General features: G+C 40.8%; 2 protein-coding genes across 4 annotated transcripts in view; one reads left to right on the top strand and one right to left on the bottom strand.

Annotated features, from left to right (window-relative positions):
- The window catches only part of nfic (nuclear factor I/C), a 161,249-nt gene extending 147,820 nt beyond the window's left edge, over nt 1–13,429 (top strand). For both annotated transcript variants that reach the window (XM_062998785.1, XM_062998786.1), the window contains one exon: nt 272–13,429. In XM_062998785.1, coding sequence (XP_062854855.1) covers nt 272–292 — 21 coding nt within the window. In that variant the 3' untranslated portion in view covers nt 293–13,429. The remainder of the gene's footprint in view (nt 1–271) is intronic.
- Nucleotides 13,430–19,718: 6,289 nt separating this feature from the next.
- smim24 (small integral membrane protein 24) lies at nt 19,719–23,490 on the bottom strand. 2 transcript variants are annotated; one of them, XR_010013249.1, is made up of 4 exons: nt 23,415–23,490; nt 21,849–21,981; nt 19,979–20,214; nt 19,719–19,883 (listed from the first exon to the last, which is right to left on the bottom strand). XR_010013249.1 is itself a non-coding variant. In XM_062998221.1 (3 exons), the coding sequence occupies exons 1-3, from the start codon at nt 23,482–23,484 to the stop codon at nt 20,115–20,117; spliced, it is 303 nt and encodes a 100-aa protein (XP_062854291.1). In that variant the 5' UTR covers nt 23,485–23,490; the 3' UTR covers nt 19,719–20,114. The 2 variants fall into 2 exon arrangements, 1 of the variants encoding a protein (XP_062854291.1); XM_062998221.1 differs by having other exon boundaries at nt 19,719–20,214.
- Nucleotides 23,491–23,636: the final 146 nt, after the last annotated feature.

The raw sequence follows: 23,636 nt of genomic DNA on the forward strand, positions 1-23,636 counted from the left end.
TATTGTACATGTTTATGTTGTGTTAGTGTACATGTTTATGTTGTGTTATTGTACATGTTTATGTTGTGTTATTGTACATGTTTATGTTGTGTTAGTGTACATGTTTATGTTGTGTTATTGTACATGTTTATGTTGTGTTATTGTACATGTTTATGTTGTGTTAGTGTACATGTTTATGTTGTGTTAGTGTACATGTTTATGTTGTGTTATTGTACGTGTTACAGAAGTCGTGTTATTAATTTGAAATCGTTTTGCTCTCTGTATGTTGCAGTCCTGGTATCTGGGGAACTGAGCGTGACGGCGGGAGCACCTGAGGCGAGCGGACGCGGATCTGAGATTCGACCTTTTTTTTCTTTCTTTCTTTTTTTGTGGAATAATGACGAGAAGATGCAAGAGGGAACGCGACATATATGCAGTATTTGTACATATACAGTACATGTGTGTACGTACGGACACGCGTGCACACGTACACACGTACACACACACGTATCTGAAAAGCCTGGGTGAACGTGGAGAGGACGAGCTTGAACAGACTTGAATGTGGATGCATGAGAAGAGGAGACGACTGGACTGTGTGGGGGGTGCGGAGGGGCAGCCTAACCGAACTGACCTGAATTGAAGCGCAGCCCTCCCCAACGTACCCGCCGGCCCCCGGAGCGCCCCCTCCTGGCCTCCCTTCGCTACAGGTGCTGCTTCCTTATATATGCAAAATGACCCGGCTTCGATTTCTCAGCAGGGACGAGGAGCCCTGACGACGGGACGATGGGAATTAAGCGCTCGGAAACCCTCCCGAAACGTCCCTTTTAATCCTCGTTAAATATTTTGAATGTTGGCCGACGGTTTCGGGGCGACATGAAGGGTCGGGACTTCAACACGACTTCACGCTAGGTTCCTTTACGCCGCTCACACAGGACGGCTGATTTTATTGAGTTTTATCGACAATCATGGTATTAGTTTTCCTGATCTTTTCTATCTCGCGTTCTCCGCCGTTTGTAAAGGAATCCCGCTTTTCGATACGTGGCTTTTTTACTTTGAGGAACGTTGTGGTACCACGTATACACACGGCACGTAAACACACACACACACATACATGTACATGCCCACACACCCAGTCTTCAGCATTCAACTGGCGTGTACTGTTAACCGATACGCTAAACGTTGGGCCGACGACTTTGCACGATAGTTTGAGGTGATTGAGCACCTTCCTCTTTTTATTTTGTGTGTGTGTTTGTGTACTCGTGACTGTGTGTGTGTTTCCGATTGCGTTCGGGTCATTCAAACACACACGGAGATCCGTAACCGTTCTGATTCACGTAGATGAAACGTTTTCCGAGATCATGACAGTATTGGCTGTTAAAACAGAACCTTTTCCTTATTTTTCTCTTCTTTACTTCATAATATTTCGATTTGCGTTGGAAATTCCTGCTGTTGCACTACGACGATGTTCTGACTTTGTTTTATTGATGTAAATGCTGCAAGCCTGACTTCTCAGACCAGGACGTTTCATGGGAACGTGTTTTAGTTCCAGCGTTTTGTTACGTAGCACGATTAGGAGACGTCGAATCTGATCGGGATGATCCAACACGACCTTCTACGCTTGACTCGTGCGTCCTGACGTAGAAGCTTCGGAGTTTATGTGAAAACCTTTGAAGGAATTGAAATCCATTTGCTTTTCCGTTATTTTCTGGATCCCGCATTTAACACCAGGCTTACACTGGACAGTTTCTGCACTATTGTACCATAGCTGATGCATTACTTGCAAATTTGATGCATTTGTGGCTCCGATTTTGATCTCTAGAACCTTCTTGATTGGCTGGTGACACCATGTGATTTTGAATAAATCCGGGTTCGAATCTCGGCTGTGCTATCATCCGGCCGGGTCTCTATGCAGAAATGATTGGCTGAATATCTGAAGCCCTGTGATGATTTGTCGCCCTGTGCAAGTAAATAATAATAATAATAAACATGACTTGCATATCGTACCAGCTACGTTCATAAACTATAAACACTTAAGCAATACAAAAGCTAAATGGTGCTTTCACTCATCTCAAAGGGTGCAGAAAGTGCATCAAACCTCCTTACATTTACATTTCCAGCATTTAGCAGATGCTTTTATCCAAAGTGACTTACAATTATGACTGAATACAACTTGAGCAATTGAGGGTTCAGGGCCTTGCTCAGGGGCCCAACAGTGACAACTTGGCAGTGGTGGGGTTTGAACCAGCAACTTTCTAATTACTAGTTCAGCACCTTATCCACTAAGCTACCACTGTCCCTGCTTCTCCTGTTAATTATAACTGCTGCAGTTACGCCCTCTGCTGGCTGATCGATAGTGCTGCACAGAGACGGGGGATAATGGAGATCAGTGTGTGCCTCTCCGTGTGTGATTCAGATCTCCATATTAACCCATCTGGTGCAGGTGAAAAGAAGCAATCGGTACTGCACACATGTCGGAGGGGGTGTGTGTTAGTCACAACCCTACTCGGTCAGCAGTGGAGGTCTGCAGCAGTAGAGGGGAAATACCATCGAGGAATTAAATACGACTAAATTAGGAGAAAAAATCATTTTGTATCTCGACGGCACAGCTGATGTCTTTTATGGTTGTGCTTTTGATTATTTACGAAGGCAAGGTTTGTACTTATTATTGTACGTGTAGGACATGATGCTTCCCCTATATCGATTTCAGGAAGCTGAATTACTTTTAAGAAGCAGTTAAAAGCTACAGAAATTCCCAAACTTGGGAATAATTTTAAGGTTATTCCCAAGATGACCACGCCCGCTTCATAAAAACGTTTTTGATGAAACTGAATAGATTATTTAGCTTGTAATGTGACTTTAATCAGACCTGTGTTTTGGTTATGGGATCTTACATCGGCCTTTTTAAGACTCGCGCCTCCAACCTGTTCCCCAAAATTTCCTGACAAAATTTGCTGCATGTCTAAAAATTTAATCACCTCGTTTAGTAGTTGCTGACAAAAACTTTTAGTCGTCCGGTGTAAGCCTGGTTTTAAAGCGCTTTCTTTAAAACACACACACACACACACATCTAGATATATATACACAAACACACACACTGACACACGTTCTGCAATACTATTATTTTGCTTTTATTTTTATAAATTTGCCATTCGCCTCTCGGTTTACCCAAAATTCTTTGGGTAATAAGCGGTAAGTGGTTAGCGTCTGTATTGTTTTTAAGGAAGCGTGCGTGTTTGCTGTGTGGTGTAAATATTAGAACATCAGGGCTTCAGAATCTGCTACCAAACCCAAATAATCCCAGAGCCATAAAAAGTGCCTACAACGCGAGTCATAGTTCATTTCATTCAGGGTTTTACGCCCTTCTCGGCATAATTATTATGAAATTATTATTACTTTGCTATAGTGAAGCCCGAGAGGGCGACAGAAGGCGATAAAACACTTTGCTATCCGTTCTAACGTGACGAGTTCATCGTATACAGTATAAAGCAGAATAGATCGTGTTCCTCACTTCCCCAATCCTTTCTGGTTACGCCGCTAGCCTTTAACGAAGCTTTGCACACCCGTCCCGTTCAGTACGAGACCCGAAATGCGTACGTGATTGTGTTCAAGGTGCTGACATGAGAATCTCTATATATATCGATAATATATATAACTGCATGGTGCTTATTAAGGAAAAATAAATGCTCCAAAGGCCACCGTATTGTTGACATGGGCGCATGGCAGATAATCTTAGGAGAAGCTAAACTGAATCTAAAGCTACACTTTTAATCCCTAAACTATTTAAACCCTAACCTCCCCAGGACCGAGAGCGCGGCGTAGGACACAGACACGGGTTTGACCTTTGTGCGTCATTGGTTTTTGAATTTTTCCCCTCCCTGACATCCCTCTTTGGACTTTGCACGACGTTTTATATACACATTATGTGCCTTGCCTTTAGTTATCGATAATACATGATTGAAAATTGTAAAGGATTTTTTATGTAACCAGTCTTCGCTGAGAAACGATGTACAAACGATGCTGCATGTTTGCTTGTGATAGCGGACGAGGACTAGTAGTGTACAGCCGACCGAGACGGGCGACAATGGCTTCCTTTCTCCCCTTGATGAGCCTGGTGGTTGTTTTTTCTAATGCATGGGATTCGTTTCTTTATTGGTTTTATATCTTTACACTTGGAGTTTTATTAATGTGGTTCATTAACTTTTCAACCTGCTTTCAGTGCACTGGAATGACTGGTACGATGATTTAGCTAGACGGCTTACATTGAGGGATAAAATACGATGATTTATTCCTGGCATGGCAACCCGTTTTCTCTATAGCATTGTTAGCCTCTTTTCAATCGAATAATTATCGTATTTGTGCTCAGAATTTTCGAAATTTGGCTTCTGGAGTAGTTTGAAATTAACTTTTAAATACATTTGGCGATTTATTTTACTTAAAAAAACACACTTTAATGCCGCACTGTTAGGAATTATTTCTGAGGAGATGTTACATGTCGCTTGCAGTTACACATTTCTGCCTGAGGGGTCTCCAAATCTCACGCTGCAGCTTTGAGGCAGTAGTTTTACATCCTCTCATTAATCGCATTTCTTTTATTAATCATTAAAATATATAAAATAAATCAGCCACGTTTTTGTAGTTAATAGAATTAAAGATAAAAGTATAAACAGCACACATGCTTGTTTTTAACTGGACTGCATTTTCAGTTAAAATTGCAAATTTACTCAAAGTTCTAGTTGAGGATGAAACAAAACCCACAAGAACCACCAGTCCTCGTATTTTGAAGTAAAACGCTTTTTAATAAACACAAAAATGTAAGCTAAACCCATATAAAACCTCATGTGGGTTTCGTTTGGATTTATTTTCAGCCCACGCTGCCCACAGTTAGCTTGTAGTTGCCCATTATCTTCTAAATACCTGGCTATGAACGCTGGCTAACATAAAGTCGTCATCTTTTCTATACTTATTTACACATTTTGCTTTTACTCTTTTAGTTGAATGATCGGTGCACTCTTTAGATTAGCCATTAGCCAATAACTAAGTTAACAATAAGTTAAATGCCAAGATTTTATAGATTTTATATCGAAGTGCTTTTTAATAGCATGCCATTGCTAGCATTCTTTAAGTACTTCAGCTTTTCTAATGAGCCATTACTAGATAACAAACATAAAAACGTATCACCGAGACTAAATAGAACAAACTAAACCCCAAACCTTTACACTTTCTGCTCAACAGTTCATTTTAGCCTTTAGTAGTGGTTAGCATAGTTAGCATCTTTAAATGAATTATTTCTTTAAAGACACAACAGTTATTAATTTAATTGAGTAGTAATTCATTCAAAACTAATATTGTGCTTGAATATTGTCCTTTTTCGAACACTCTGAGTTTGTATTCTTTTTCACGCTACTAACTACTGTAGTTGTGAATAGGTGATTAGCATGTTCCCTGTGTAAAATGCTAACCGGCTAATTTAAAGAGTTAATCTGATAAAGCAATAACAAACAGACTTGGGTAAGATCAGACTGTTTAGCTTTGTTAGACAAACTACTCAACTCATTTTTTTAGATTTGCCGTGGCTAAATAGTTAGCATGTGTGTTTTCCGTCATGCTAGCTTACTAAAATGAAGTCTGAATATGATTCATTTGTTCTGTTGTGTGATAGCAACACGTTTCTGTCACTGGTTCAGTTCTATTTTCATTGCTTATTTGTTTATTTAGAAAATAATTAAGGCTAGTATTGCACAGATCTTAATGCAAATGAAATATAGTTAGTAGTCTGTATCAATCACTTTTGCACAACCCAAACTTTTCAGGTTAGCCATGATAACGTAGCTAGTGTTGATATCAAAACCAAGTTTGATTAGAATCTGTTAGTTTTATGATCCCAGTTTTTCTGATCCCAGTTTTCAGTAGCAGGTTCATTATACATCATCATCATGCTAACTGACCATTTTAGCAACTTAGCAGTTTAGCAATTTAATCCCTAGTTATAAGAGTTGCTCTTGATTATGTCTCGCGTATGTCTGTACACTCCAGTGTTTAAGATTCCTTTCAATAATCTTTATTTGCTGTAGATTAGCCATTAGCTGGCAGTTAGCCCGTTAGCACTGCTTGAATGATTAGCCTATGCATAGATAAGGAGTGTCATATTATTTACATTTCTTTTCCTTTTGTCTAGCGTGTAGATTTTACTTGTGGACTGACTGAAGTGGTAAAAGCGATAATGTGGTGTGTGTGTGTACACTACGACTCTGATAGGTGTTAGCCACGTTCGGCTAACCGTCTTCCTGAACTATCGCTCGAACGCCCGTCGATTGAGTCACGTTTTAGAAGGGTTTCTTCATTCGCTTGGAGCGAAGCGGTTCAGATTAGCACCTTGACAGACCAGGAACCCCTACTTGACATTTTAAAGAATGTTTTATTTAATTTAGTTTGGTTTTTATCAGCTTAGCAGCTAGTTAGCAGCTTAGAATAGATAATTGAGTTATGTACTGCGTAGTGTAAGTGAGGTGTGTTGAATAAGGAAAAAGATTGTGTTGGGGTTTTTTGGGGTGTTTTATCTGGCACAGGGTCAGTAATGGTCATGTTTGGTGTACGTGTAGTTTGGGATGAGGTGTAAAGGAATGTTTTTGCGATGCACATTGCCGATTCGGTAGCTTTTTAGATAGCTGGTAGCTAGTTGATGAAATAAAATAAGAAAAAATAAATAAACAGGTTGAATCTGCAGAACAAAAAGCTTTTGTTTACATAGTGCACGTGGGGTTAAGATCTTAGCTGTGATGGGTTCGAGGCTCGGACCGCGCCCTGGCTGGAGAGCAGCGCTATAACTGGACTCATTCCGTTACACACAATTGAACAAAAACAAACATAGCAAAGATGCTGTCAGTATTCAGCGAGAAACCTTCTTTTATTTAACAGAGCAGGTGATGGGACGAAGCTTAATAAATAATAATAAAGTTAATAAGATATGCATTATTTTCCTATTATTTTAATCCATCATGGCTTGGATAGCATGCGTAACAGTGCGTTAATCCTAGCTTTAAAGTTTTAGTCAGTCGTTTCTATAGATTTTAATCTCAAAATCCAAACTAATTTGCGTTGCCTAGACTAGAGGGGCAAAATGTTAATATATCAATCAACCAACAACACACTGAATTCTTTTACTGTTACCTTGTTGGAAGCACCTAAAAATCCAAGATTTATGCAGTTTTGTCCTTGTTGCCTAGACCAGCGGTTCTCAACCTTCAAAAAATATTCTAGGACCCCCCCTTGACACAGGTTATGATCTTCTTCTGCTCTTTGCAAGGATAACAAAAGCTTTTGTGTTCTAGCTCATGAGAAATTTGATGAATCCATGATGAATAAATTTTCTGACTTTGCTTGATGTCGCGTGGCCTGTTACCATTTTAGAAACGGCTCGCAAAGTATTTTAGAAAGTTGTGCCGAACTGTTTGACCTCTGGGTGGCGCTCTCACATAAAACCAATCTAAAACTCTCCCCGTCTTCTCTTCCCCGACTCAAAACATTAACGTCACACCTACATTAACGTTCCCCAGTTTTTGGATAAACGCGGTGGCTCCAGAGAAACGAAAACTAGATGCAGAACGCAGAAGATTTCAGACGTGCTGGGAGTTCAGAGGGAAGTGGGTATGTTTAATTTAAGAATTATAATGTGAGTGAAATCACCACACTGGACGATAGATCATGAATCATGATCATGAAGTGGAATTGTTAGTAATCAGGACCTCTTTTATAGTTTTATTTCTTTTATTACTGAAGAGTCTGTGGCCCCGTGGTTGTGTATTTTTTACTTCACCTGGCCCCCAACAAGAAAGGTTTGGGCACCCCTGATGTAGTGGGTGTGTCGACCTTTGCACTTTTGAGGTGGGTGAATCAAATTCTTGTCCATTCTCAAAGACCCAACGTGGACTATCAGTAGTTTAAAATATTATGACATCACAAAAGATATGATCTGCATATGCTAATTCCTTATGCCTGTCATGATTTACTGTTCTTAATTAAATGCCATGCTCGCCGAGGCCCCCTAGTGGGTGACGGCCCCCTGGTTGAGAACCACTCGCCTGGACCACTTGAATACTAGTTCTACTAGTGTATATCTAAAATGATTTAATTGGTTGATTGGTGTTGTCTATAATCATTTGTTTTTGTTTTGTTTAACCACAATTTTGTTCGAGCATATTTTTATTTATACCTTAAAGAACTGACTGCACCTTTAATGAAGCTTTTCCCTCGTCTAAATGATCTGTCTGGAAGCAAACGTTACCCATCACCTGTCCTGTGAAGATTTGCACTGTTCCACAATCACCTACCAAGTCTCCAGCCAGGCGGTAAAAATCCGAAACGAAACGAAGGAGCGTGTCGAGGGTCCCGGGCGAACGTCGTACGCTTCTTTTTCTTTTTGTACTTCTTTTCTGATCTGAGTGGACGATAGTGGATAGTTAAAGCTCACGATACCAAGTCGATCATGTATTATCCTTTTGCTGCATGTTTATGTCGAGACCCTTCACTAATATTCTTACGGGACAGAATGATTGAACCGTTCTGCATTTTGGAAACATTATCTCGCGTATGAAAGCTTGGCGTATATATCTATAACAATAAGGAATGAGGCTAAATGTACAGATTTTTTTTGTATAAGAAACTACGTGTGTGTGTGTGGGTGGGTTTAGTTTTCATAAGCTGGTGGCAAAGCCACAGATGAAAAAAAAGATAAAAAGAATGAAAGAAAGCGTTCCTTTTAAAGGATCTGCCCTTGACCGTGCGTGCTTGGCACCATGATAATCCTATAAGGGTACCTGGTTTAGGCGTTCGGCCTGTCATGAAGCTGCGCCTCTGCTCAGACGGATGCGATTCGCAAAAATTCCATCGTCTGTTTCGTCTCCACAGTTGATTACGGTCGTTCTGCACTTCTGTCATGATTCTGTTTTCATGCCGCAGTGAAACACTTTTTTAGTTTCTTTCCTTTTTTCCCTTTGAGAAATTGCACTAGATTATCTGCTTTTAATATTTTTTTATCTTGTTTAAAGTTTGTTTCTCTAGAAATATATCAGCCTGGCTGGTGAATGTCAGTACAGCAGTGTATTAGGGCCACTTTAAAGTTTTGATTTGGAGATTAAAGTGGGAATATTATGACCACAGTGACCTCCTGGTGTTAGATGTTCATGATCTGGTAAAGTTATACTTTCATATCGTTTTCACAAATAAAGAAACCCTCGATCTCCTGCACATCAGCACCAGCATGTTATTAGTGTAAGGACGCTGAAATGGCTTTGCGATAAACTGGGTTTATTTAGAAGAACGTGCACTCGGCGTCTGCGTCGTCGCCGGTACTTCATCCGAGGCCCCAATGCCTTATGGACTCGTACGATAAACTAAAGCCATACAGCATCACTATAAACGGTTGCATTGACGGGTTTAGTCGTCATGTCATGTGGATGGAAGCGAATAATACAATCAACCACCCAAAAATCACGGGTTACTGGATAACCACAGTAACACACAGTGGAGGCCGATCGAGGTACTGAGACCCGAGCTTCTCTGAACTGACAAACCTACGACATCTGCTCACTCCATAATACTTCCACTTTATTCTCATAATCATTTTGACTTTATTCTCGAAATCAAAGCTTAAAAATATTTTTTACAGTGGCCCTGATACACTGTCGTACGTTAGTGATTGTTGTTGGTTGTAGAAACGTATTGTGAAAGAGAGAGAGATTTAATAGCTGTTTTATCGGCACCGTTTGTTTTTATGCGAGCTTAGATGTGCACAGTCTTACAGCAAGAAGGGGTTCGTTTCTCTGTACTGAGTAATACATAAAACGAATTACCGCTTCAATAAAATTAATTTAATGTAGTTTTATTTAACTGTATAATATCAGAGCAGCCCAATAAATGGGACATTCGTTATTATAGATGCAAAGCACACTGAACTCTACATGAATTCATTATTCTACAAGTGAATTACAAGCCCAATAAACTCGATGTAGGTGGAATTACACCCTGGATAGGAGTCCTAATTCATCTCAGAGACACCTAGGGACAATTTTAGTCCCTGTCTTGCCACTTCCGGTCAGATTTTGGGATGTTTGACCGGGGAAACCCACATGAAAACGACCAGCACAAGTAGAACAACATTTTGCTCATTAAGACGTGTGGCATGAATGTTGACTGTTTGTAAAGCTTAAAATTAATGAAAGCTGCCTTAATTCATTTAAAATTTAGTTTGTAGAGAATTAAGTTGCAGAAATAACTCTGCACTGTCTGTGAACCACGCCCTCTTGTTTATTTATGATTACTTATACCTGCATGGGAAGCATCAGATGAAATTCGGTGTTCAAAACCCAAACCAAGCTGATCCATGAACAGCCGGTCGGGTGCCTAGACAGACAACAATTGGCCGGGATTCCTCATAACTGCTGCAGTTACGCCCTCTGCTGGCTGGTCGAAGGTGCTGCATAGAGAGGATCATCTAAGGATGTGAGGATACATTGAAAGTATAAACAATATGTAAGTCTGGTATTTACGTTTCTGTACGGGCGGACGGGGATTCGCTCTCTCAGCCTGTCGCTCAGTATTGAATGTTGATGACTGTCTGGATGTGGGACGGATGTACGAGGGTTCGACGCTGCGTGTGTTATCCGATGGGTAACGTGTCAGTATATGAAGCGTAACATCAGTTCTGTATTATATTAATACAGTACGCAGAATTATGCACAGTGGTTGTGGGGGGGTCAGAAGTGTTGGCACTTTTAAAGTTTTGTGGTAAAAGCATGCTAGGTGTTTTAGCCATTGATTACCACGTGTGTGTGATAGTATTTCCTGGATAGATTGGTTCTTGGCAGCACGGTTGAAGGCGCTGAGTCCCGGCTGTAACTTCTGCGCTCTTCGTTTTACTTTGCTTCCTCTCCTCATCTGTAAGGGCTGGACATTTTATTCAGGACAGAACCTCCTTCTGCAGTTTGGTCTCTACTTTTCTTTCTGTTTTGGTTTGGTTTTTCTCCACCATGATTTGACGGCTGTGTTCCAAATGCCATTCAGACAATTTATAGTGTGTACTGCGTTCTACCCTTCATACATTATATGGACAGAAGTATCAGGACGCCCCTTCAAATGTATGAATTTATGTGTTTCAGCTACAACATTTGCAAACAGGTGTAATAAATCAGCAACATTTTAGGGAAGGTCCTTTCCAGTTGCAGCATGAGCGAGCTCTATAAAGACTTGATTTAAAAGCTCCAGCGTCCTGCACAGAACCCTGAGCTTAACCCCACCATTCAACAGCTCTGGGATGAACCGGAACATCGACTGACGCTTTCTTGACCAACATGGGCACAAATTCCCATACACAGACACACTTCAAAGTCTTGTGAGAAGCTTCTCAGAAGAGCGGCTGCTGTTCTGGCTGAAAAGATTTTTGAAACGGGACGTCCAACAAGCTCATGGTGGGGTGTCCGAATACTTTTGGCCATATAATGTATATATATTTATACAATGCTGTTTTGCATGTAGCCTCACACAGCTCCTCTCAGCTCTATTTGTGGATCATTTCTGCCTAAGAGAACCTGTTTAAACTAAGTGTTTATTAGAAGTCATTTTTTAGTGGAGCTTCAGTAAAATGAAATCCTTTTTTAAAGTGTAGATCCTAATAATGCCACAAACATCCGTGACTGAGAATTAATGAGAGCATAATTGGCATGGAAAACCTTTCTCTGTTTCCTTTTGATCAATGAAATTTCATTTTGGACATTTATGAGCTTATTATTTGCATAAAAGTAAAAAAAAAATTAGAAATGAGTTGCAGTATGAATTATTTTATTAAGGAACTTGATAAAACGGCCGGCTGAGCACCTACATGCGGGAACAGTTGGCTAACGCGTGCTGGGTGGAAGTGCCAGATTGATTGTGCATAACTGCTGCAGTTACGACCTCTGCTGGTTGATCGATGAAACTGCATGGAAATGGTGAATAATAGAGATTGGTGTGTGACTCTCTGAATATGATACAGTGCAGGTAGAAAGAAGGGTGGAGGTCTACAGCAGTAGAGGTGAAATACCATCAGGGAATCGGATATGATTATTTCTTCAGGATCCAGTTGAGATAAGGTACTATCATTTAAAGCAGGTCAAGTAACCGTTTTTATCTGCAGACGTTTCCGAACCGGTTTTATTTTGTACGATCTGTTTCTTTTTCCTTCTCGATATGTTTGTTAAGAAACCAGCAGCTTTACGCAAAAGTCTTTATGTGAATAAAAGTAGATACCAAAAATAGAACACAGGAACATCCTCAACAAGCAGTGCCTGATCGATACCCGCTCCGATTTGCCCCTTTTACGTTTCCGCAGGGCTTCATTACGTACTCGCTTAGGTTCATTCCTGCGCTGCAACAGTGCGGGATTTACTCAAGCCTCTAACAACACAGCGGCTGGTGCAATACTCAGACCTCGACCAGTCATGAATGTGTTTTTGGATGTTTGTCTTCTTCTTCTTCTTCTTGTAATTCTTCTTGCCAATGCGTTATGTGTTGGAAAGGGCTGCAGGCTGGCGTAAGCCTGGCATTCGAGGGGCTTTCGGGTGCCTGTTTGTCATCGTCTCCGTTCAAAGGGGTGAAAGCCATGCAAACGCTTTGCAAAATATGCAATCTTTTTTTTAATAGTAATAATAACAATAAGAATAGTGTCGATTCTGAAATGCCAAAACGCTCTGAAGTGCCGTCGCTCAGAGAAACTTCAACACATCGGTAGAAAACACATGCCGCCGGTTCATCGTACCTGCGCCCAGTGGTTTTGGTTCCTTTTTTTCTTGTTGTTTATTATCAGTTATTGTGTACTGGGATTCGTTTCCTGTGTATAACGGATTTTCTTGACGTTAGAGCGCGCTGTTCCTCTCTGTTCGGAGGTTTACCGGACGGCGAGGCGGAGATGAAATGTTTCTCAGAGAACATTCTAATGCAGTGTTAAATTTTAAGGGTTTTTATTAGTTGTTTTCGTTTTTTTTTGCTCGTTACTCTTTAGCAAATATTACCATGCTAGTTACGCATTAAACGCTTGCTTGCTGCACAGACACACACCTCACACCAGGCGACCAGCATGAGGACGCTGAGCTTCACGCCACCGCCGTTAAACCACACACGATACGATTTATTTGGTGCGTGTTCTTGTTTTGTGGTAAAATTGGGTTATTATTATTTTACTGGATGATTTCCTAAAATGTGTTTTCGTGCACAGGAACAGACTAGCTTCATCTCCCATGCTTTGGAAACTGGTGTGAGGGGGATTTTACAGCTTTTTGACAATATTTCATTATACTTGTATTCCGCCATCGCTGTTTGCAAAAAAATCGCTCATGAATACAGTACTGGAAGTGATTATGTTTCTCTATGCAAAAAAAATATATAAAAATGAATAAACAAAGCTATGCTACGACTCAGACAACCCAAGTCTCTCTGCTTTTCTTCATCTCTTGTGTCTTTTATTAAAAAAAAAATTTCCACTTACTGTTTTATTTGTCACGTGAGCGGCCAAAATGCTGTGATCCGAACCTTCTCGTCCAGCGGCAGTGTCTGAAATTACAGATGCTCTGATGACTGAACAAGGAACACGTTCTGGAGTTTGGGGGCAACAGATCTGAAAGATTTGCAATCCAGTCTGGCTGCAGAGATCCTGAACTTACTACAGTTTCAATTTTGTTAAGGGTTATGAAAGCATTATTGCTTATGAAAGCAATATTATAAAGGTTCACGGTGGTAAAGTATGCTAGCCCACTACTGCTAAGATCTGGGGATTCAGGGTTCAAATATCAGACACGATCTGGTAATGTCTAGGATACAATAAGAAGGGTTGCATCAGAAAGGAAGAAAATTATGATCTCCATACATCCAAAGTTCTGTGTCAGGTAGGTGGAAGATTGTTTATCGTAAGCTCGACCTGTGTATTGTCTGTGTGTCTGTTGGGGCTCAAAATTCTGAGACCTGCAGTGAAAATGAATTCATTAAATGATTTTTCATAGTAAATCATATCATTAGCAAAACAATCCTTTGTATGAAAGGTCAGATGTCCTTGATTCTGACCCTTTTATTTACAGCAAAGCTCAGAATTCGATCGACGCATCAAAAGCTTGTTTAAGCGAATACATTTGTGGACATTGTTCAACTATTATAAATATAAATAGTCATTCCAAACACTAGAAATTCTGAAGTTCATGCAAAGTTCACACAAATTAAAATGCTAAGTACTGGATTTTTAATATAAAAACATCGTATTAAATTTGGCAATAAAAATGGCAAAATAGAAGCATTTCACTAGTGGTCACAGACTTTTGGCCCCTTCAATAAGTGATACTAAAGACTATTTATAGGAATTATGGCCCCAAATGTGAGCATGTTTATAATAATCAGTAAGAACATTGGGTGAGTATGTAGTAAGTATATTGGATAAAATTTAAAGACAAGAAATAAGCCGCTAGCAGGCATTCAGGTGGTGCAGCGGTAAAACACTCTGGGCAGTTTTACAACTTTTGCTGTTGTTGCATTATGTCTAACTTTAATTCGGTCTCAGACAGCATACATATGAACCTTTTATATCGTGTTTATAATTTGAGAAACCGGCTAAAGAAGGAGAAAGTGTTTAGATGTTTAGACTTTGGCTGCAGAATGGAACGCACATGACCTGGTGGGATCCAACAACCTACAGATACAGTACGCTGGAGGTTATAATTAATAACTATAATTAATGCATTTCTTTAGTAAGAAAATAAAGTGTTGTTTCATTTTAAGCATTTTTCATTTGTTTTTCACATGGCATGCGTGAACGAGCGTTTTCCTTAAACTGTGACACCTCAGACTTTCAGCTGGATATTTTTCCTAGACCTGGCAACCCTGCTTTCCTAATATGGTCAAAGTTTCCTGCTTCATACTTTCTGTGGTAGGTAATTAGTCGCGATTATCGATCATTATCAGTATTGTGGCCTAGTTTTTAGTTTACTTTGATATTCTAAGCAGCTTTTTTGTGTTTTGTCTGTATTTTTTACCGTTACCGACCAGCTACAGCAGTTAAGCTAACCGTATTTAAACGCGCGGGCTCAAATTTAAGGGGTATTACGGTAGTGCGTATAAAATGCGTTTGCCAAGCATTACCGTAATACTCATAAAACATGAGCCTGCGCATCAGTGGATCCATGTGTGATCATCTAAACACAGAACAGTAAAGAAGGTAAGAAAGTGATTACAATGTTTTATTAATGTCAACTTTTAAAGCTTATAAATGAACTGTAAATAAATGTATAATTATGTGCTGTAATGGCAATCACATTACAATTACAATGAGAAATTGGGCTTTGAGACGAGAAGCTGAGAAATGAGAAGTTGCTTTGAGACAAAGTCTATTGTACAAAGCGCTATATAAATAAAGTTGACTTGACTTGAAACAACAAGCAAACATGTTCATGTTGGTGTTTACAATCATTTTAGTTTGCTGATGTTTGGTAAGTTAAAGGAATAATAGTTAGGTCAGGTAGTTTGCTGTATGTTTTTTTTTTCCAAATGTTTATTGCTATATGTTAGTTGGGATATTTCATTAAAAAAGTGTTTTTGTTGTCAAAATGATTGATTGCGTTAGGTTGCTCACAGAGGAGAGCAATATAGCCACAATTCTTTATCATGCTGTGTGTCATTTTATATTGTTGTGCTGTATGTTACAATATAAGACTTATAGTACTACTATAAACTACATTCATGTTCAGCTGGAGTCATGCTGTATCAGTAGCTTAAATAGAAATTGCTTACATAGAATTGCATAGATTTTGTATTCTATAAAAGGTATAAAAGCAAAATGTCTGTAGATTTCCAATGTTTCACTGATCAACCGTATTGTAGTTTGTAAATAGAAACACATTTAGAATTTGATGCTCTAACAGACTCCAAAAAAGTTGGGACGGAGGCAGAATAAGAGTGAAAAGTTGATGGAATGTTGGAGTTCCAGTGCTTGAAAGGTTTCACAGTTGGTATCAGGTGAGGGCATCATGATCGGGTATAAAAGGATCCACCAATGATCAGGATCAGTCTGTACAAGCAATGATGGCGTGTGGCTCACCACTGTGTTCCAAACTTCATGTATAAAAAAAAATAATAATAATTCTCAATGCGAGATTGCAAACATTCTCCACCATCTACTGTACATAATATTGTGAAAAGATTGAGGGACTCTGGAGAGATCTCAGTCTGTGTAGGTCATAGCTGGAAACCACTGCTGAATGTGCACTTCATGAGAAACCGTCATGCTACTGTGATAAATAAAGCTACATAAGCTTGGGAGTACTTCAGAAAATCGTTGGCGTTTAACACAGTCCACCTCTGCATCAAAAAATGCAACCTGAACCTCGAAGAGAAAGTGAAACATGGTGGTGTATGTGTGGTGCATTTGCAGCAATCATGCCATTAGTGCACCTTGAACCTTGTATGTTTGTAAACTTTAGCTGTATGGTTGTGGTAGGCAGTAGGAACATCCACAGGTGTCCAGTAAGTGTAGTTTATTATGGTGGTGTTTATGGACAGGATTTCACGCCCAAAAAACACTAATTGTCCACAGATTAGATTTTATAGCTCTGTGTTAGTACTACACTGAGTTTTACTGTGTAGCTGCATGTGGATTTGATCCCAATAAAAGTCTGAAGCAGAACTCCCTGGGGAAAAAGTGTGGCTTCACTGAGTTCAATTCACATTTCTGATTCGATTCCAGGTGGAATTAGAATAAAAACTCCAAATGTACAGCCTGTAGTTCATCATCTGTAGTGAGTTTACTCAGCGAGAGCAGCTCGTGGTTCATCTCAACCCCGATTTAGACGTTTAGGCTTCAGAAGGTTCAAAGAGACTTTATTATTACTCGCTTTCTCCTCCAGGTGCTCGGTTGGTTGCTGCTTTATGAATTTAATATCTGAGTTTATTGAAAGCGATGGAAACGTCTTGTAAAAACACACGGCATTAACACGTCTTGGACGTCTTAACCAAGGACTGCAATCCCCCAGGCACTCTTATACACCTCCCATCAGAACACACAGCCATACACAGCCTGGTGATCTCACCATTCCAACCAGTTCATCCAGTGAGCCTAACGTAACCTGGACACACTGGGATGCAGAGCAGAAGTGAACCTGGACAGAGAACTAGTCCATCAAAGAATAATGCACAATTAGCTATTCACTTACTTACTTACTTTCACCTAGTGGCAAGTTAAAGCAGCAAATCCACCTTCTGTACGTTTTTGGAAGGTGGGAAGAAACCGGAGTACCAAGGTGCAACCCATGTACACAGAGGGCAAAATGCAAAAGCCATCAAAGACAATGACTGTAGGTTAGGGAGGAACGTAGGAACCCAGGAAGCACGTGTCTGCCCAAAGCCTGGCTCACAATGTTTCAGTTAATCCTAAAGATCTACAGGTCGTGTCCAGTACATGATTGTAATTGTCCACTACAGCAGAGCCGCTGCCCTGACCAAAGAGAGTCACTGGTGGACTCTTAATCCTCAACTGCTCTAACTGTATTAGACTCCAAAAAGGAGGAACATCAGAACCCAGACTTTTGGGGTCTGTTTGCCCTTCTGTTTGGCATCTGATGTTCCTCCATTTTTATGGTCTGATGTTCCTCCCCTTTGGAGTTTGATGTTCCTCCTTTTTTGGGGTCTGATGTTCTTCTTTTTGGGGTCTGATGTTCCTCCTTTTGGGAGTCTGATGTTCCTCCTTTTGGGAGTCTGATGTTCCTCCTTTTTGGGGTCTGATGTTCCTCCTTTTGGGGTCTGATGTCCTCCTTTTTGGGGTCTGATGTTCCTCCTTTTGGGGTCTGATGTTCCTTTTTTGGGGGGTCTGATGTTCTCCTTTTGGGGTCTGATGTTCCTTTTTTTGGGGTCTGATGTTCTTCTTTTTGGGGTCTGATATCCCTCCTTTTGGGAGTCTGATGTTCTCCTTTTGGGAGTCTGATGTTCTCCTTTTTGGGGTCTGATGTTCTCCTTTTTGGGGTCTGATGTTCTCCTTTTGGGGTCTGATGTTCCTCCTTTTTGGGGTCTGATGTTCTCCTTTTTGGGGTCTGATGTTCTCCTTTTGGGGTCTGATGTTCCTCCTTTTTGGGGTCTGATGTTCCTCCTTTTTGGGGTCTGATGTTCTCCTTTTTGGGGTCTGATATTCTCCTTTTTGGGGTCTGATGTTCTCCTTTTTGGGGTCTGATGTTCTCCTTTTTGGGGTCTGATGTTCTTCTTTTTGGGGTCTGATGTTCCTCCTTTTGGGAGTCTGATGTTCTCCTTTTGGGAGTCTGATGTTCTCCTTTTTGGGGTCTGATGTTCTCCTTTTGGGGTCTGATGTTCCTCCTTTTTGGGGTCTGATGTTCTCCTTTTTGGGGTCTGATGTTCCTCCTTTTTGGGGTCTGATGTTCCTCCTTTTTGGGGTCTGATGTTCCTCCTTTTTGGGGTCTGATGTTCTCCTTTTTGGGGTCTGATGTTCCTCCTTTTTGGGGTCTGATGTTCTCCTTTTTGGGGTCTGATGTTCCTCCTTTTTGGGGTCTGATGTTCCTCCTTTTGGGGTCTGATGTTCCTCCTTTTTGGGGTCTGATATTCCTCCTTTTTGAAGTCTGATGTTCCTCCTTCTTGAGATTTGATGTCCTCCTTTTTGGGGTCTGATGTTCCTCCTTTTTGGGGTCTGATGTTCTCCTTTTTGGGGTCTGATGTTCCTCCTTTTGGGGTCTGATGTTCCTCCTTTTTGGGGTCTGATGTTCTCCTTTTTGGAGTCTGATGTTCCTTCTTTTGGGGTCTGATGTTCCTCTTTCTTGAGATTTGATGTCCTCCTTTTTGGGGTCTGATGTTCCCCCTTTTGGGGTCTGATGTTCCTCCTTTTTGGGGTCTGATGTTCCTTCTTTTGGGGTCTGATGTTCCTCCTTTTGTGGTCTGATGTTCCTCCTTTTTGGGGTCTGATGTTCCTCCTTTTTGGGGTCTGATGTTCCTTCTTTTGGGGTCTGATGTTCCTCCTTTTGGGATCTGATGTTCCTCCTTTTTGGGGTCTGATGTTCCTCCTTCTTGAGATTTGATGTCCTCTTTATTGGGGTCTGATGTTCTTCTTTTTGGGGTCTGATGTTCCTCCTTTTGGGAGTTTGATGTTCCTCCTTTTTTGGGGTCTGATGTTCCTCCTTTTGGGAGTCTGATGTTCCTCCTTTTGGGAGTCTGATGTTCCTCCTTTTGGGGTCTGATGTTCCTCCTTTTGGGGTCTGATGTTCCTCCTTTTTGGGGTCTGATGTTCCTCCTTCTTGAGATTTGATGTCCTCCTTATTGGGGTCTGATGTTCTTCTTTTTGGGGTCTGATGTTCCTCCTTTTGGGAGTTTGATGTTCCTCCTTTTTGGGGTCTGATGTTCCTCCTTTTTGGGGTCTGATGTTCCTCCTTTTTTGGAGTCTGATGATTAAACTTTGATTAAACCTAAGAATTCGTTATGTTTCTACTTTCATGAAACTTGATGAAGAAAGCTCGTTAAAGCAGTGAGGGAAATGTCTGTCGTCAGTGGGTTGCCTGTTATTACAGTTTAGTGCAAGTCTGAAGTGTTAAATATTACATTGAAATAAAACTCGTATCAATAACATGGTTTTATTTTACTCTAAAACATTACAAGTGGAATCGTGTGCTTTTGCCAGGAACAAACTTTAAATAAAAACAATAAAGTTTAATTTGTAGGTATTTTGTATAGTTGGGTCATTTTTACTTCATCAAAACATTTAGCTGCAGTTTGATTCATATTACCTGGAATAAACTAATAAAAAATAAACATAATTTATTAAAATTTATGGATTGTGATATATCTTTTTATTTTTGCAATTGGACTCTTCAAATGTTGCTCAGCTGCTCAAACATTCAGATTGGATTCTGTATGGAATAAAAATATACACAATAAATCTGTCATTCAGATCCTTATTTTCCAGTGTTTGTCTAGTCAGATTTATTTATATAGCGCTTTTTACCATGGACATTGTCTCAAAGCAACTTTACAGACTCCAGGACCAACAGACCAAAAACCTCCTGTTTGTAAAGTCCACAGAGGACCACAACGTGTCAGCATCACTGGCTCTTAAACTGAGTCTTCTCTTAGATTATAGATTATAGACTGGTGGTTTTATCGTTGGCCGTCTCTACGTCCACGTCTAGAGCTTTGTTTTCGTACACGGTGGGCTCAGGCTTCTCCTCGTCCTCTTCATCCCTGTCAGTGAAAACATCCCCAATTAGAAGAATGAATATATTATCTTTACACTTAATAAAGATAAAGTTAATCGTTGTGTTAATCATGGAGCTCTTGTTGATTTGGCGCCTGTCTGGGACGTTGGCCGAAGTGCAGAGATAGCACTGCATCATATCAGCTATAAAAGACTAAACCATTTACTCAGAACTGGCACCAGTGTCATAAACATCAGGGTTATTTATTATTTAGTTTAATATCTTTCAGTTTGGGGAGGCAATGTGGCTCGGTTGGTGGCACATTTGCCTCAGCAGGAAGGTCCTGGGTTTAATTCCTAGGTGGAGCAGTCCAGGTCCTTACTGTGTGGAGTTGTGCATGTTCTCCCCGTGTCTGTGTGGGTTTCCTTACATAGTACAAAGACGTGTGAGGTGAATTGGAAACACCGAGTTCATGGGACTCTCGTGTAACCTGTAACTACCTGAACCGAAGTGGAAAACGTCACCTTACAGTTCTTATAAATAAATTAATCTAAAGGTTTTTTCTTCACAGTTTTATTTACCTATTTAGTTGAAGGTCGTCTGTAGTTTATTTATTTTAGTCTTCTATTCTGGTTAGTTTTGGGTTTTATTGGTGTTTATTTTTAACATTTACATTTTTTGGCATTTATTGGACGCTTTTAACCAAAGCGACCTTATTGAATACAATTCAAGCAATTGAGGACTGAGAGCCTTGCTCAGGGGCCCAACAGTGGCACCTTGTTGGTGGTGGGGCTTGAACCTTAACCGCTGAGCTACCTCTACCCCCTGTAACAGTAATACCCCTGGTACAAACTTACTGGTGCAGCTCTGGTTTCAGTCTCGCCCCATCAAACAGAAAGATGCTCGAACCGGATTCTGCGTCACTCGTGAGAGGCTTTGAATAAAAGTGTCTGTCGAACAAATACAGACGAGCGCAGGGTTCATTCATTCATTCATTCATTCATTCATTCATGTCTGTTTTACCACCGTTTTATCCTGGTCAGGGTCACGGTGGGTCTGATTTACTGGCCAAAAGGTAGGAAACACCTGATATGTCTCCAGTCTATCACCAGTCAATTCTAGCAACTCAGTCTCCAGTTAACCTGCATGTATTTATACCCACACAGACACAGGGAGAACATGCACAACTCCACACAGTTAGGGAATTGAACCCAGGACCTTCTCGCTGTGAGGTGACACCTCTTTCTTTGTGTTGTGGGTATTTTTGCACCACAGTGATTTAACATGTTCAGAGATGCACAGTGTTATCGTGAACACTTTATTTACATTTGTTTATTTGATCGTTTTAAAACACGAGCCGTCCTAAAGTTCCTGACCGAGACAAAGTAAAATCAAGTAAAAGAATCCAGAAATAATAATAAAAATAACTACATATGACACTGAACGATCCATAAAGGACACAATCGTGTTTATAACATGGTGTAAAACTCAAATAAATACATAAGTACATTTAACTGTTTTACTATAAACCGTCAGTAGAGGTACAATACCATCAGGGAATTGGATACAACTAAATTGGGAGAAAAATGGGGGAAAGGTGTATTCAGAAGCTCAGGTGATGGTGAAGAGTCCTGCTCTCCCTGACAGGAACATAAACATTATTTAATCATGTATACTCACTCTTCTTTCTTGAAAAAGATCCTCTTGACCACAAGGATGAAAAAGACGATGAAGAGAAAGCCGACCACCGCTGCCAGTCCTACCAGCCAGTTGGGCAGGGCACCGTTCTGCTGTGTGGTGGCCCTCAGACTGCCTGTGTGGAGTCACGTACATGTTAAGGGTGGAGAACATGACAAACAGCTCAGTGTACCTTTTTCCAAATTCAACATTTCCCATCATTTCAATCGGAAATAAACGTGCAAGCGTGTGCATGAGCCGACACACATACACCGATCAGCCATAACATTAAAACCACCTCCTTGTTTCTACACTCACTGTCCATGTTATCAGCTCCACTTACCATATAGAAGCACTTTGTAGTTCTACAATTACTGACTGTAGTCCATCTGTTTCTCTACACGCTTTGTTACCCCCTTTCATGCCGTTCTTCAATGGTCAGGACCCCCACAGGACCCCCACAGAGCAGGTATTATTTAGGTGGTGGATGATTCTCAGCACTGCAGTGACACTGACATGGTGGTGGTGTGTTAGTGTGTGTTGTGCTGGTATGAGTGGATCAGACACAGCAGCGCTGCTGGAGTTTTTAAACACCTCACTGTCACTGCTGGACCGAGAATCGTCCACCAACCAAAAACATCCAGCCGACAGCGCCCCGTGGGCGGCGTCCTGTGACCACTGATGAAGGTCTAGAAGATGTCCGACTCAAACAGCAGCAATAGATGAGCGATCGTCTCTGACTTTACATCTACAAGGTGGACCGACTAGGTAGGAGTGTCTAATAGAGTGGACAGTGAGTGGACACGGTGTTTAAAAACTCCAGCAGCGCCGCTGTGTCTGATCCACTCATACCAGCACAACACACACTAACACACCACCACCATGTCAGTGTCACTGCAGTGCTGAGAATCATCCACCACCTAAATAATACCTGCTCTGTGGGGGTCCTGACCATTGAAGAACAGGGTGAAAGGAGCTAATAAAGCATTCAGTGGTGGTGTGTGTGTTTACAGAACCAGGGTACTGGGTTTAAACCTCACCTCCTGTCACTCTTTCATCTAAAGCATCTTAATACTGGTGCAAACCCAGTTCTGTCTAAAGCTTAAGGATCTTTCTCAATGACCCAAAAGTAAAATGTTAAATTAATTAATTTAATAACAAACGTGTCTCTTTATTTTCTAACTTCCATTAATGAGGTACGACAAGCAGTTAGCACTATGAGCTACGGCTTAAGTAAATGTAAACGCCAGAACTAGACGTGTGAATTGCTGTGCCATAAAAGCGCACTTTGCTTTCTGCCTCGCTTTCGCTTCCTTCATCCATCTCATTAAGTGTGTTTTGTTTACGTGGATCATCTTTGCTTTGTTGATCACATGAATTCACGGCAGAAAATCGTCTAGTTCGGTCTGTTAGCGGCGGGTTTATTATGCTAGCATCCGTCCAAAGTGCGTTCTCAATCGAAACTATTCAAAACTAACACGACAGACCACAAACGGTGCTAATTTAGGTCATAAAGCTAACAGAATATGTACGTTATAGCAAGCAGATACAGAAACTGATTCCGCTCACCGGTTTTGGCCTGGCAGACGGAGGCGGTGAGGAACAGGAGGACGAGGACGACGCCCTTGACGTGAGACATGTTGGCTTCTCTCTCAGGACTGACTGAGCCGTCTCCACCGAGCTATCAGTTCATCTGCTGTAAATGTTCCTCTAAAGAGCAAAGTGCAGGTAAAGCCAGAGACAGCGGCGCTCGTCTACGTCACCGACGCCCAGCCGCGCTAGCATAATCAG

This window comes from Trichomycterus rosablanca, chromosome 7, assembly GCF_030014385.1.
Source record: "Trichomycterus rosablanca isolate fTriRos1 chromosome 7, fTriRos1.hap1, whole genome shotgun sequence".
In the NCBI taxonomy this organism is placed as follows: domain Eukaryota; kingdom Metazoa; phylum Chordata; class Actinopteri; order Siluriformes; family Trichomycteridae; genus Trichomycterus; species Trichomycterus rosablanca.

What these genes read in the sequence shown, in the direction of transcription:
- smim24 (XM_062998221.1), bottom strand. Translation starts at nt 23,484, where the DNA reads ATGTCTCACGTCAAGGGCGTCGTCCTCGTCCTCCTGTTCCTCACCGCC. An exon ending in CGTCTGCCAGGCCAAAACCG is followed by an intron (nt 21,982 to 23,414) that starts GTGAGCGGAATC and finishes GACTCCACACAG; the next exon opens with GCAGTCTGAGGGCCACCACA. An exon ending in ATCTTTTTCAAGAAAGAAGA is followed by an intron (nt 20,215 to 21,848) that starts GTGAGTATACAT and finishes TTTCACTGACAG; the next exon opens with GGATGAAGAGGACGAGGAGA.